Source organism: Gigantopelta aegis, chromosome 4 (assembly GCF_016097555.1).
Source record: "Gigantopelta aegis isolate Gae_Host chromosome 4, Gae_host_genome, whole genome shotgun sequence".
Classification (NCBI taxonomy): domain Eukaryota; kingdom Metazoa; phylum Mollusca; class Gastropoda; order Neomphalida; family Peltospiridae; genus Gigantopelta; species Gigantopelta aegis.
Window position 1 is genome coordinate 84,088,515 of NC_054702.1, and position 15,420 is coordinate 84,103,934.

A 15,420-nucleotide genomic window follows, 5' to 3' on the forward strand; every position below is an offset into this window, starting at 1 on the left:
TATAATTAATAATTCTAGAGATTGTTTCTAACAGCATTTATTTTTTCTTCTTTTATGTCATGCAACAAACTCACTGCTTTGTTTGACTGCTCAAGTAAGAACACAGTTTAAAAGTGATTTACGATCAACCTAAAATACTGTCGAATCCACTTTATTGCATATCGGTTTATAGCATAAACCAGTTATTTGCATATTATTCGGCTGCACAGAACCATTTAGCATTAAATCAATACAAATTATGTCGCATATTTGAATAGCTTTATAAAGACAAACATCGGTTAATTGCATACGAAAACCAAACACAATCTTGAAAATTCCATCATAAAATGTTCCACAAACCTTTAATATTTTACCAGAAACAATAAAAACTAATATTAAAAGAAGAAAAAGGTAAAAGCGGTTACCAAAACAGGTGATGTACAATGTTGACATCTTACGCAACAAGACTCATCGTAGTGCTTATAGCAATGTGTTCAAGTGTTTATTGCAGTAATCCGGGGACCATTATTGCATCATTTAGGTCTTGATGGCAGGATTTCAGATGTAATTTGTCCTTTGTTATAAAATTACTTAAAACAATACTGACAACGGAATTCCTTTGACAGAACACAAAAACTTCCCTGTAGAAGTTCATTGTTATTTTTATGTGCGCATGCGTTAGCTTAAAGCCTTTGATGACACTGAAAGATAGACTTGGCCAAGGCAATTGTGTCCCAGAATAAATTTAATAAAGATAATTAAATATGATTAGTTTTTACTGTATTTTGTATGTCACATTTGAACCACCGTATTTTAAGTTAACATTAATTATCACTGCTATTTATTTATGTCAAAACAATAATTTAAAAAAACACCTGATAGAAAATGCAACTAACCGCATCACTGGCATTGTTTTCAACAGAGAGACACACTTAAGCTGAGATTCCTTTTGTCCGGTTGCGTTTGCGGCTCCATTTACGACTCTGTTTGCAGTTGCGTTTACAATACGTTTTGAGTGAATCCATTTGACGGCAAAGTATGCGTTTATACAGCCTTTTGGCAGAAAGTCATCATGGCGTCAACAATTACCGCACGGCGAAACGGATGAATCGCCCCACGGAGCGATTGAAATAACCGCATGCGGTTTCGGTTAACTAAACGCAAACGGACCGCACTAATGGAATCACTCTCACCAGGAACAAGCTGGCTTGATTAAACCGCACCGCACCGCTGAGGTAAAGCGTTCACAACTATGAACTAATTGTCCACGCCTTCTCAGTGTATTTTTGGTTGTCAATTAATTCATTGTTACAGTCAGTCTATGTTATAGCAAGTGGCTTGCCCCATGAAAGAAATAAACATCATTTTTGTTTTTCACTTGGGAAGGCTACATCAAAGCAACTGCCAGCGAGAGTGAAATTGACAATGTTACAATGTTTTAATATCTTACACTGCATTGAGGGGGGGACTTTGATGTCATGTTATTTGAGTTGAATCGTTGGTATTTTTCTTTCAAGAGGTTTTACCCTTCGTGAACTCATAGCCGACTTGCAGATCAAAACATTCATATTGGGTCTTTGTTTCTAAAATAAGATGCTTACAGGCCTATATGTATGACATCTGGAGTGGGGAAGGCACAGTCTAGTTTGGGGAGGAGGGAATAAGCCAGATTTTAATCTGTATATGGAATAGGAAAAAACCACATACATTTGTCGGGGGGAGGGGAGGAGAGATGTGGGCCCAGTCAGTGGGCCCATTGGGCTATTTCTCATTTACGTATATGCACCACGACTGGTATTGCAAAGGTCGTGGTATGTGCTACTAATGAGAAAATGTAGTGGGTTTCCTCTCTAAGACTATATATCAAAATTACCAAAAGTTTGACATTCAGTACTAGTAGCCGATGTTTTTGTTCTGCTCTATATAAAGATAAAAAATGTAGCCTGTGCCACCCCACTAGAGGCTCTGCATACGTCCCCAACCCTCCAGATATTGTGCCAATTCCACAGGCCCAATGGGCCATATATATAGACTATGTGCCTGTATCTTTAATCTCTCTGGTAATAAATTCATGTTTATAGAAGAAGAAACAAAATGGCCAAATAAAAATGAGATAGCTGGGCTTTCATGGGTTTTTTTTTTTAAAGTATGTAACTCTTGACCATACCCCCTCCCCTCTCTACCCCATGGCATCGTTTTGCAACACATTCCATGATATCCACTCCCCTCCTCCTAACTTATATGTATGTTTTACACTGAGTACTTATAATTGTTTTGGTGTCCAACTCAAGACTATATAACCAGTCACCCAAAGCAAAAAAAAAGAAAAAAGTTTGTTTTATTTAACAACACCACTAGAGCACATTGATTTTTTATCTTATCATCGGTTATTGGACGTCAAACATATGGTCATTCTGATACTTTTTTTTAGAGGAAACCTGCTGTCGCCACATAGGTTACTCTTTATGACAGGCAGCAAGGGATCTTTTATTTGTGCTTCCCACAGGCAGGATAGCACAAACCATGGCCTTTGTTGAACCAGTTATGGATCACTGGTCGGTGCAAGTGGTTTACACCTACCCATTGAGCCTCAGTCAGGGTTTGGAGTCGGTATCTGGATTAAAAATCCCATGCCTCAACTGGGATCCGAACCCAATACCTACCAGCCTGTAGACTGATGGCCTAACCACGACGTCACCAAGGCCGGTCTCAAAGCAAAGACAAAGAAAACGTCATTATATGTTATTGTTCTTAAAACACTGCTTGTGACTGTGAAAAAAAGCTCTTTCAGTTTCATAAATTCATTGCAACGTGATCCGAGACTTTTGTATGTTTCTCTGCCAGTGGTGGGGGGGATGTATCATGTCGCGACTGATATTTATCAGTAGACATAGCATCAATAAATTTTAATTTCCCCACTGAATATGTTCAAAATTAAATTTGTAAACTTTGAAAGTGTTAATGAATAATGATTGTATATATGTGAGAAACAATATGTAATCTTTATCAGCACACCAACTTCATTAAAGTGAACTCAACCATGTGACCTAGATTTTACAACATTATCTGATACAACAAAACGTTAGAAACATGACAAATAAATAGTAAACCTTGTTGTAGCTAGTAATAAAACATTTATTATCAACAATGCAACATGTTTTGAACAGTATTTCTTATTATTTTATCGCGTTTTGTAGTTTTATGAGAAGCAGTTCACTATTGAATAGTAGACTGGTCACCCGGACATGCAAATGGTGCTTATTCATACCACAAGGCATATCTGTCAAATTGGTTGAAAACATGTTTGGTGACTAAACATTTTTATTATTTTTTGCAATTTGCGACTTTGACGAACAACAGGGTGAGCCCTGCAAATGTCCAATATTGCACGTGTGTAACAACAAACTCGTCATCTAGCTTGTTTTTGTTAGTGGCATCATTTTGAGATTCTGGATACTTTCGGAAATTCTGTTATTTTTTCAAAGATTTGTTAATGGAACACAAATAGTCATTAACATTTGACATTTACTCTTTTGCTTTTTAAATAATTTCTCGAAATTATATATTTTGTTTCATGACACTGATAATTTATTTCTCGGAAATGTCTGTAAAGTTATCGTCCACAGAAAGTCCCGAAGTATACCGGTACAGTACAAAACATACTGGTACATACCACGACAGACAAAAATGCTGATATATCAGTATACTGGTCTTACCACACACCTCTAATAGCAAAACAACCTCTGTCCTTTTTAAAATAAATTATAATTAATAATAATAATAATCTGGGAACAATTAAAAAAATTAATTAATAATAATAATAATAATAATAATAATAATAATTAATAGTAATAATATACTCTTCAAAAGAAGAAACGCAAAACCACATTGTCGTAACATTTGGAGAATTGATTTAATTATTGAATGGTGAGTCCGATAATTACCAAATGTTGCAGGATTGTTCACAGTTCACTCTAGTCCATTGTGAGTAAGTGATAGGACACACCACCAAGGTCAAGGTCATCTGGAGTCAATACCGGGTGTGGCCTCCGCGTGTGTTGACAACTGCCTGGCACCGCCTGCCCATTGAAGCAACCAGAGTACGGATGATGTCCCGGGGGATGGTGGCCCACTCGGCCTGCAAGGCTGCTGCCAGCTCGGGCAGGGTCTGGGGCTGTGGTTGTCGCTGTCGGAGGCGTCGGTCCAACTCGTCCCATAGATGCTCAATTGGGTTCAAATCCGGTGATATCGATGGCCAAGGAAGGACATTAATGTTGTTGTTCTGTAGGAAAGCCGTTGTGAGACGTGCTGTGTGAGGCCTGGCGTTGTCATGTTGGAACACTGCGTTGGCGTTGGCCATAACTGGAACGATGTGTGGCCGGAGGATCTGGTCAATGTAGCCCTGTGCATTCAGGTTGCCCTGCACGTGGACCAGGTCAGTTCTGCCAGTGTGTGAGATGGCTGCCCACACCATGACACTACCCCCGCCGAATCTGTCCACTTCCTGCACGCAGTTTGCCGCATAACGTTCACCACGACGCCTATACACGCGACATCTTCCATCATGACGTCGGAGTAGAAATCGGGACTCGTCACTGAACCACACCTGTCTCCATCGCAGTTGAGGCCATTGTCGATGAATCTGGCACCACTGCAGTCGGAGTCGACGGTGTTGTGGCGTTAAGATGACACCTCGAACTGGACGTCTGGCACGAATTCCTACCTCACGTAGGCGGTTCCGTACGGTCTGGTCGGATATCCTGCGCAAACCTGGTATTGCTGCGGCTGTGGAGGTGGCAGTAGTCAATCGTTCCCGAAGGTGGCGTACCCGGATGTAGCGGTCCTGCCCGGGGGTAGTGACCCGTGGTCGACCGGATCTAGGGAGGTCACGTGTTGATCCATGTTGCTGGTAACGGTCCCACAGTCTGGAGATGGTGCTTGGGGACACATGGAATGCCCTGGCAACGGCCGTTCTGGATTCGCCTGCGTCTAGTCGGCCGATGGCATTGTTTCTCTGCGGTTCACTGAGACGTGGCATGTCCTGGATTGTCAACTGTCGGCCAGATACAGAGGCCAGGCAAGCGAACACCCTGCACTTTTATACTGTCGGTGTTCATGTTGCACGTGCAGACAACGCACGTGCAGTGGTGACATGGTTTGCACGTGGCTGCGTTTTTGCGAATATTCACATTTTGGAACTTTATTGTACAGTAGCTGCGTTTTATCGAATGTAACCGTGGGAATGTGTTTGGGACATGCAATGACCTTATATTCACAAAGCATGAACCGGTAGGAAACATAAAATCGGAGTTATAACCCATTTGTACCCTTTTGCGTTTCTTTTTTTGAAGAGTATATTAATAATAAAAAGAACAAAATACAATGTACTAAAAAATCTTCTTTGTTTTCAGATTTAAGTTTTCAGCTGCAGTCGGGTGTTAATATTTTAATAACCGGACCGAGTGGTTGTGGGAAGAGTTCGTTACTTCGAGTCATCAATGGGCTCTGGAAAGTAACATCAGGTAATAAAGATGTTTCATCCAGACATGCTTCTCTATCCATCTGTTTATATGTTAATTAACGTTTTTTACAATATTTATTAACATACATGTGAGGCCTATATTAAGGTTTCTCTCTACATTTTACAGTGACAAATTGTACTTGGCAATTAAAGTTTCATAACTTTTTTTGGTGAGGTGGCTTAATACCCTCCCACCTCCCAGTATGTATTATGGATTGATCAGAGGTCCTTTTTTTTACTTTAAAGGCCTACATTTAGTAACGGTACAATCTGCAATCTACGTTTTAGGTAACTCATCTTTTTATCCATATATTATTTATCCATCTTTCAGTCCTTGGCTTTTGAAAAACCATAGCGAGTGAAAAATCACGAACCTCAAAACGCTTAAGCGAGTGAAAAATTGCACTCGTCAAAATGCTAAGGCGAGTGAAAACTAAACATTACTCATTTATGAAGCAATTGGTACATGTAAATGTAAAGACATATGTTGAAAAAATAACCAATAAACCAACCATGTGTTCTTATAATTTCATGTTGTTAGGTTCATTAGTGTAGTCTGTCTTCTATTCCCTTTCAGGAATGGAGTTATTAAAAAATTTCAGGAGCAGTGTTAAAAATATAATTATGACATGCACTGATGCAGACAATTTGATTTTTTAAATTACAATATGTACTATTCAAATAATTTGATGCACACAATTATACATACCTTTTCAGTGTTAGATGGTTTGATGGACATGCAGCTAAACGTGTAGGAATAAACTTGTCTTGAATTTCATTATTATGTGCAACAAACATGATTAGGATAGGTGGGATTGAAAACCCCCACTGGTTCTGAGGAGGTCCATGGGACTATGACCCAAGCATCTCAGGTGTGCACTACCGACTGAATTAGATCTCTCATATTATTATAAAAATGTTTTTATTAATATCTCATTAAACGTAGGCCTACAGTTAGTTCAATTGATAGTGTTGGTTGGGGCATTGACATTCATGTGGCATTTTTAATTCAACAAGCAACCAGTCTCCCTCCCTCAACATTTTGTTACACGTCATTTGACCTACCAGTTATGAACAGCTGCAACATCTGTGTCAAGTCAGCATTAAGTTATTGATCTAGAACAGTACCAATGTTGTTGATAAAAAATATACAAACTCCGACAAAATCTGTCATTACAAAGGATTTTATTCCAAACGTGGGATGTCATAATAAAGATAATCTAAAAAAAAACCAACAACATAATTTTAGACACCATTATAAATGCGAAACAAGTTGTCAAGTAAACAAGCAGTCAGAGTTCCAAGAGTAAAAATAATTTGACCCCGATAGCTCTGATTGGTCAATATGTCACAGAGTACTGTGCATCAAATCATGTTCCAGTCACATGGTCTGTGACTTTTTAACAAAGGTATTGAAACAAAAATTAAATAGTCTGCTCTGATCATTGATTACTGTTACTATATTTTATACAAATATACCTTATATAAATTAACCTCTAAATAAATACAAATATTTAAATGAAGTTTTATTTGATTCTTTTAAAGAAAAAAAAAATAATAGACATAAAAAAACAACTTTTTTTTGTAAACGAGACCTAGGTCTATTCCTACCTACCTATTATCATTTCTTTCCTTTCTTTTTATTATTCTGTCTACTTTTGAATTGTCTTTGTCTAAATTACATTTCTTTTTTAAAGAAATTGGAAAGTTATACGCTTGCCACGTAAGCTTTGTAGGCTAACAGTTATGAACTAATCCAGACAATTTTACCGACTTCACTGATTTCCGTAACGAGTTCATTTGTGTAGGCTCAGAAGTCGCTGTTTAATTCAATTCATTTTTTTTCATAACTATATGAACAGTATAAATGAGTTTGCCCTATCAGATGTTGTGATTTATTACCTTACAAAAGTGGACTGTTTCTAATTAATAATAAATTAAATAGGCAAAGGAGTTTTGATCGGATTGGTATGTCTTTGAAGATGTCTATTAAACAAGTGTTTTCTGATTTGTATAGCAAAGATAAGTACCAGTCATATATTAAAAGTTTGCATGGACGCTACCGTTCTTGTCACAGTTTTAATTTTTATGGTATTATAAAAAGGGGATTTCTATCAGGTACATACGGTAAATAGGGGCAATCAATATACAAAATTATTTTACGTGCACTGTTTGTTAAGTGTAATGTGTGTTAATTTTCACACTCGCCAGATTGAAATTACGTGTGCTGTATCACACTCGCGCACCTTAAAAGTCAAGGTCTGATCTTTGCCATTATAACTCACATTTAATGCATAGTTTTATTTCATGCTTTTATTTTTTGGTATTTATATTAAAAGAATTTGTTTAAATTATGTAAAATATAATGTGGTGAACAAATTTGAGTCCTGTGAAATATAAACTGAGGCTCAAATTGTACCTTAATCGGGTGTTTAACTTTGCCAATAAAACTCTTCATTGAAGGCCTTTAAAATAGGTAGGGGCAGGACGTAGACCAGTAGTAAAGCCCTCACCTGGTGTGTAGTCAGTCTGGGACTGATCTCCATTGGTGAACCCATTGGGCGTCGTTAGACATTTGTTCATTCATCACTGAATTTATTTTGGTTTTTTACAGGTAGCATTAATAGCAATTTGCTGCACAGTAACAAGTATCTCTTCTTTCTGCCTCAAAAAGTTTACTTTACAAATGGATCACTTAAAGAACAGGTTTGTCCATTTCTGTTTAATGAATTTTATCTATCAGATTTTGAATCAAGTTTTATCCTTGAATCTATAATATAAATGATTTTATTTCCACCATTTGCTCTATTAATAGTTTATAATTAACCATAGCCTTTAGGTTATATTATTGGTTTGTTAAAATATCACTTGAACTCATTTTGAAACAAACATTTTAAAATAAATTTTGAAGCCAATTTACCAGAGGCTGTACATTGTATTTCCACTTTTAAACATTTATTCTTTGATCTGTCACCCGATGCCTGATTGCTAATGTTGAGAATTCATTTAATTTTATATCAAGGCTGTGGTTTCTTGCTTTTTAAAGTGTTATGTTCTGTCTTTATTATGTACAGCATGGTCATAATTACTGAATATACTTTGAAGGCAAACAGTTTTACCTGTTTGTTAGTGATGATGTTTGTTGTAATTTTATCTTCTTCAGATTATTTTTCCAAGTCAGCTGCATGAAGTTGATATTGGTGAGTGAATACATTTGGTGTAATTTGTGCCGTAATACATTACAGTAGAATCTTGTTGGGTCGAACTCAGAAGGGTCAAATAAACGACAACACTCGAACCAAAAACATGTTGACCAAATGGTTATGTCAAACTACCCGATGAGTCGGAACACTTTCTCAAGCACCGATTGGGTTCGAGCCAATGGGATTCAACTGTATTTTGAATATTCACATTTGAAATATAGCTAAATGATTTCCCATACAGATTTGGGGTGGTATGTAGCTCGGTGGTAGAGCATTTGGGTGGTATGTAGCTCGGTGGTAGAGCATTTGGGGTGGTATGTAGCTCGGTGGTAGAGCATTTGGGGTGGTATGTAGCTCGGTGGTAGAGCATTTGGGTGGTATGTAGCTCGGTGGTAGAGCATTTGGGGTGGTATGTAGCTCGGTGGTAGAGCATTTGGGGTGGTATGTAGCTTGGTGGTAGAGCATTCGGTGGTAGAGCATTTGGGTGGTATGTAGCTCGGTGGTAGAGCATTTGGGTGGTATGTAGCTCGGTGGTAGAGCATTTGGGGTGGTATGTAGCTCGGTGGTAGAGCATTTGGGGTGGTATGTAGCTCGGTGGTAGAGCATTTGGGGTGGTATGTAGCTCGGTGGTAGAGCATTTGGGTGGTATGTAGCTCGGTGGTAGAGCATTTGGGTGGTATGTAGCTCGGTGGTAGAGCATTTGGGTGGTATGTAGCTCGGTGGTAGAGCATTTGGGTGGTATGTAGCTTGGTGGTAGAGCATTTGGGGTGGTATGTAGCTTGGTGGTAGAGCATTCGGTGGTAGAGCATTTGGGTGGTATGTAGCTCGGTGGTAGAGCATTTGGGGTGGTATGTAGCTCGGGTGGCATTTGAGTAGCTCGGTGGTAGAGCATTTGGGTGGTATGTAGCTCGGTGGTAGAGCATTTGGGTGGTATGTAGCTCGGTGGTAGAGCATTTGGGGTGGTATGTAGCTCGGTGGTAGAGCATTTGGGGTGGTATGTAGCTCGGTGGTAGAGCATTTGGGTGGTATGTAGCTCGGTGGTAGAGCATTTGGGGGTGGTATGTAGCATTTGGGGTGGTATGTAGCTCGGTGGTAGAGCATTTGGGGTGGTATGTAGCTCGGTGGTAGAGCATTTGGGGGGTATGTAGCTTGGTGGTAGAGCATTCGGTGGTAGAGCATTTGGGGTGGTATGTAGCTCGGTGGTAGAGCATTTGGGTGGTATGTAGATCAGTGGTAGAGCATTTGGGGTGGTATGTAGCTCGGTGGTAGAGCATTTGGGTGGTATGTAGCTCGGTCATTTGTGGTAGAGCATTTGGGTGGTATGTAGCTCGGTGGTAGAGCATTTGGGTGGTATGTAGCTCGGTGGTAGAGCATTTGGGTGGTATGTAGCTCGGTGGTAGAGCATTTGGGTGGTATGTAGCTCGGTGGTAGAGCATTTGGGTGGTATGTAGCTCGGTGGTAGAGCATTTGGGGTGGTATGTAGCTCGGTGGTAGAGCATTTGGGGTGGTATGTAGCTCGGTGGTAGAGCATTTGGGTGGTATGTAGCTCGGTGGTAGAGCATTTGGGTGGTATGTAGCTCGGTGGTAGAGCATTTGGGTGGTATGTAGCTCGGTGGTAGAGCATTTGGGTGGTATGTAGATCAGTGGTAGAGCATTTGGGTGGTATGTAGCTATGGGGTGGTAGTAGCTCGGTGGTAGAGCATTTGGGTGGTATGTAGCTCGGTGGTAGAGCATTTGGGTGGTATGTAGCTCGGTGGTAGAGCATTTGGGGTGGTATGTAGCTTGGTGGTAGAGCATTCGGTGGTAGAGCATTTGGGGTGGTATGTAGCTTGGTGGTAGAGCATTTGGGGTGGTATGTAGCTTGGTGGTAGAGCATTCGGTGGTAGAGCATTTGGGTGGTATGTAGCTTGGTGGTAGAGCATTTGGGGTGGTATGTAGCTTGGTGGTAGAGCATTCGGTGGTAGAGCATTTGGGTGGTATGTAGCTCGGTGGTAGAGCATTTGGGTGGTATGTAGCTCGGTGGTAGAGCATTTGGGGTGGTATGTAGCTCGGTGGTAGAGCATTTGGGTGGTATGTAGCTCGGTGGTAGAGCATTTGGGTGGTATGTAGCTCGGTGGTAGAGCATTTGGGGTGGTATGTAGCTCGGTGGTAGAGCATTTGGGGTGGTATGTAGCTCGGTGGTAGAGCATTTGGGTGGTATGTAGCTCGGTGGTAGAGCATTTGGGTATGTGGTAGAGCATGTAGCTCGGTGGTAGAGCATTTGGGTGGTATGTAGCTCGGTGGTAGAGCATTTGGGTGGTATGTAGATCGGTGGTAGAGCATTTGGGTGGTATGTAGCTCGGTGGTAGAGCATTTGGGTGGTATGTAGCTCGGTGGTAGAGCATTTGGGTGGTATGTAGCTCGGTGGTAGAGCATTTGGGTGGTATGTAGCTCGGTGGTAGAGCATTTGGGTGGTATGTAGATCTGTGGTAGAGCATTTGGGTGGTATGTAGCTCGGTGGTAGAGCATTTGGGGTGGTATGTAGCTTGGTGGTAGAGCATTCGGTGGTAGAGCATTTGGGGTGGTAGAGCATTTGTCTGAGGTGCAGTGGGTTATGGATCCACTGCCCTCAATGAACTCGGGGCTTTTCCTGGCTAGTCCAATCCCCCAGTAACTTAGACAGGCAGCTGACATTCATTTCATTTCAACTTATTTTCATGCTTATATCCAATTAAAGTTCAAGCACACTATCCTAGGCACACACCTCAGCTATCTGGGCTGTCTGTCCAGGACAGAGGGTTAGTTGTTAGTGGTTAGTGAGAGAGAAGAGGGTGTAGTCGTCTTACGTAAACCTACCCATCGAGTCGTTAAAACTCTCTCTGGTTAGGAGCCAGTACCAGGCTGTGAACCCAGTACCTACCAGTCTTGTCTGATGGCTTAACCACGACAGTACCGAGGCTGGTGGCGGCTGACAAATTTGTTTTAAATCTGAGACCAATTCAAGTGTTTTGGGATTACTCATGTCCACCAGTTGAATTATATTGACTCCTAGAAACACAGACAATAAAGTTTAGTTTTTCTAAAAACAGAAAATGACAGTTGCTTTGGACCAAGATAATGACAAAAAATGGAACATCAAAAAGATGTTTTTGAAAAATCATTTAAGTCTCAAAGTTTGAGAATTTGTCACAAACTTGCATTTTTCCATCCCTGTTGTTGAGTTATTTTGAACTGTTTGAACTGTTTTCCAGATGAAGAGAAGTTGCATGCTTTAATTGACTACGTGGGATTGCAGGTTATACTGGAGAGAACTGGAGGGCTGGATGGTGGATTTCATTGGAACTGGTTAGTACAGTATTATGAAGATTGATAGACATTATACCAATACAAATCTGACCAGTCTGAAGCGGTCAAATATGGCTGTTTAAGATCAGTTGCAATTAAAATAGTTAAAAACTATACAAATTTTGGAGAAGATGTTTTGAAGGCCATAATTACATAAGGTCTTCTCAAATTAAACAAAAAGACTGCTTGTAACCAATAATGACATAATTTTTATTGGGGGAGGGCAGCAAATATCCTCCTTTTCTGCATCCTATAGTTATGGCAGTGGGTTTTTTAGATATTTGTTTGTTGTTGTTTTTTAGGGGGTGCGTTTGTTTTTTTGTGGGGGGTGAACACTTTTTCTGGATGGTTTTTAAAATAATGTGACTGTTTGGATGTGGGTAAAATGCTAGCTTCAGCCCTTCCCAATATATTGTATTCATGAGATATACATAATGCTGTTTTTATTAATGTTCATTTATCTCATGTTTATAGGTATGATGAATTGTCCCCTGGTGAGATGCAGAGGCTGTCTTTTGTCAGGTTGTTTTTTCATCAGCCTAGGTTTGCAGGTAATGTTATAATTAGAGGATAATAAATAAGTTACCAGTTGTTTTTAATAATACCATCATACTAAGTTTGAGACGCCGAGTTAAAATTTAATTTGTCTCCTAATTAAATTTCACCTTGGTAATTTAAATATTTTCTTTTGTAAAATTTACCCATACAATTACCACCTCCCCCCTCCATTCCTGCCCCGGACTCGGCCACTAGTGAAGTCGGAGGTCGAACCCGAGATAGGTGTGCCTGAACTTCTTTTGGATATGGGCTCATTAAAAGAGTTCCCATACCCATATTATCAAATTTATACCCCGAGTGAAATAAGTCACATACTTAGCAAGTGACAACTGAAAAGTATTTCGTGAGGCACATAAATATGATAAATATACAGAACTTCACATACATTGTTTTCGCTTCCTATTTATTGCACAAGATTATTTTGCTCAAGAATATATACCACGTATGCGGTATGTTCTTGCGCAAAATAAATGAGTACAATAAATACCGGTAGGAAGTGAAAACAACGTATGTGAAGTTCTGTATTTATTACATACCTTCTTTTATGCTTTACAAAAATGGTTTTTAATTTAAGGTCATAACAAAACTTTCTTAAATCTATGATTAATACTCCTTTCATGGGTAATAAACTCTTTTATAATTTTTATTTACAATTGTTACATATTAAATTGTTGGATGATATGGCTGAGGCTAATATAATGTTCTACATTTCATGAATTATATAGTATGATATACTTATGGGAGTTAGCGTGCCAGTATATTACTTGCTTTTATATATGATGTTGGTATATGCTAACAATAGGGCCATTGAACTGTTGTGGAGGTCTCTTTAAACAGTAATGAACCAATTTTAAATTATGACATTAGCAAAGTGTTGACATTAACAAATATATCATATTGATGGTTATTATCCACATGGTTCAACATAACCGAGTTAATAATAATCATATGAAGCACATGCGTAATAACAAGTGTGATGAAGTAATTTTGGGAAGCGACGTCATAACATCAAATTGTTTTCTCCAGTCTTAACTCAGACTTTGTGAAATATGACGTCATTTCGTCGTCTCCTTCTAGTTGTGGTTGAAACATTTTGAGATAGTCCTTGTTATTAATAAAAAATAACAATAATAATATGGATAATAAAGAAATTATTACACTCGCGTGTGTGTCATACTCATTTTATGAAACTCATGTCAGGATTTTTGTATTATCCTCGCTCTTGCTCGGGCAATACAAAAATTCTGACACTCATTTTGTAAAATCAGTAGCTCGTGTAATAATCTCTGTCATTCTCATCATCAACGTTTTCATGAGGATATAAACAAATTTTTATACAAACACAAATTTTGAAAAACATTTCTGTGCGCTAAATAAAATGGTATCAAACCAACTGTAAAGTTTTGTTACTGGTAATGCCTAGTAGTTAAAATTTTTTACTTATGAGGACACACTATAATTGTGCAAATCATCTCAGTGACCAATAAATCATTTCTTAAACCCGATTTGATTTTGCCTACAATACTATTAAATATATCCCTTGTGCAATACATGCACAAGAACCCTTTTCCATGAGTATATATACTCTTCAAAAAAAGTAGGGGAACCTGAAATATTAATGTTAATATCAACTATTAGACTGAACATATATATGTTTTGGCCACAGACATCCTAGTAAAAAATGTTCAGGTCTGTTTATCAACACACCGAAACATTCCATAATTTGCACATACATCACGCAGTTGCCCCATACACGTAAGTGGGGTGTCGTTGTCGATTTTGACAATTTCCAGGAAGGTCGATTAATCACTGTGGAACATTATTTCTGTCAATCCTTTTCATTCTGTTGATCATACAGTTGTTATTGTTTTGTTTTTAGACATTTTTATTGTTTGAATTTGCGATTTACTGATAAAAAAAAAACTTTCAAATTTCACTTCTGACCCCAATCGTCCTTCAAGATTTTTGGTGGTCATAAAATCTACTGTAATATTAAACTACCGGTTGTAATGTTTGCCCAATTAATTCACTATTATATAATATGTAGGTAGTGTCTTGTGTGTTTTGTTTACTTATTAATGTCTGTGTGTATTGTCTTCTGTGTTCTGTTCACTTATTAATGTCTGTGTTGAATTCTGTTCACTTATTAATGTCTGTGAGTATTCTGTTTACCTATTAATGTTTGTGTGTATTGTCTTCTGTGTTCAGTGCTGGATGAGTCAACAAGTCAGATCAGCATGGATGTGGAGGAGAAGATGTACCGCAAGTGTCAGGAGCTCCAGATCACCCTGATGAGTGTCGGACACCGCGATAGCGTCAGACAGTACCACGATATGGAGCTGCACCTCGATGGTCATGGAGGCTGGACTTTTAGTTCTATAAGAGATCTCAGTACTTTTCTTTAACTTAGGCTTCACACTGGACTTTGAGTTCTATATGAGGTCCCAGTGCTGTTTATTAACTTAGGCTTCACACTGGACTTTGAGTTCTATAAGAGATCCCAGTGCTGTTCATTAACTTAGGCTTCACACTGGACTTTAAGTTCTATAAGAGATCCCAGTGCTGTTAATTAACTTAGGCTTCACACTGGACTTTGAGTTCTATAAGAGATCCCAATGCTGTTATTATTAACTTCACACGAGTTCTATAAGAGATCCCAATGCTGTTTATTAACTTAGGCTTCACACTGGACTTTGAGTTCTGTAAGAGATCCCAATGCTGTTCATTAACTTACGCTTCACGCTGGACTTTGAGTTCTATAAGAGAACCCAGTGCTGTTCATTAACTTACGCTTCACACTGGACTTTAAGTTCTGTAAGAGATCCCAGTGCTGTT

At 39.0% G+C, this 15,420-nt stretch overlaps 1 protein-coding gene across 1 annotated transcript in view; it reads left to right on the forward strand.

The window, feature by feature from the left end:
• The window catches only part of LOC121371253 (lysosomal cobalamin transporter ABCD4-like), a 60,015-nt gene extending 44,807 nt beyond the window's left edge, over window positions 1–15,208 (forward strand). Inside the window, exons 12-17 of the mRNA XM_041497001.1 lie at window positions 5,391–5,501; window positions 8,115–8,206; window positions 8,664–8,700; window positions 11,934–12,027; window positions 12,502–12,578; window positions 14,794–15,208. Of these exons, the coding sequence (XP_041352935.1) occupies window positions 5,391–5,501; window positions 8,115–8,206; window positions 8,664–8,700; window positions 11,934–12,027; window positions 12,502–12,578; window positions 14,794–14,990 (608 nt within the window). The 3' untranslated portion in view covers window positions 14,991–15,208. The remainder of the gene's footprint in view (window positions 1–5,390; window positions 5,502–8,114; window positions 8,207–8,663; window positions 8,701–11,933; window positions 12,028–12,501; window positions 12,579–14,793) is intronic.
• Window positions 15,209–15,420: the final 212 nt, after the last annotated feature.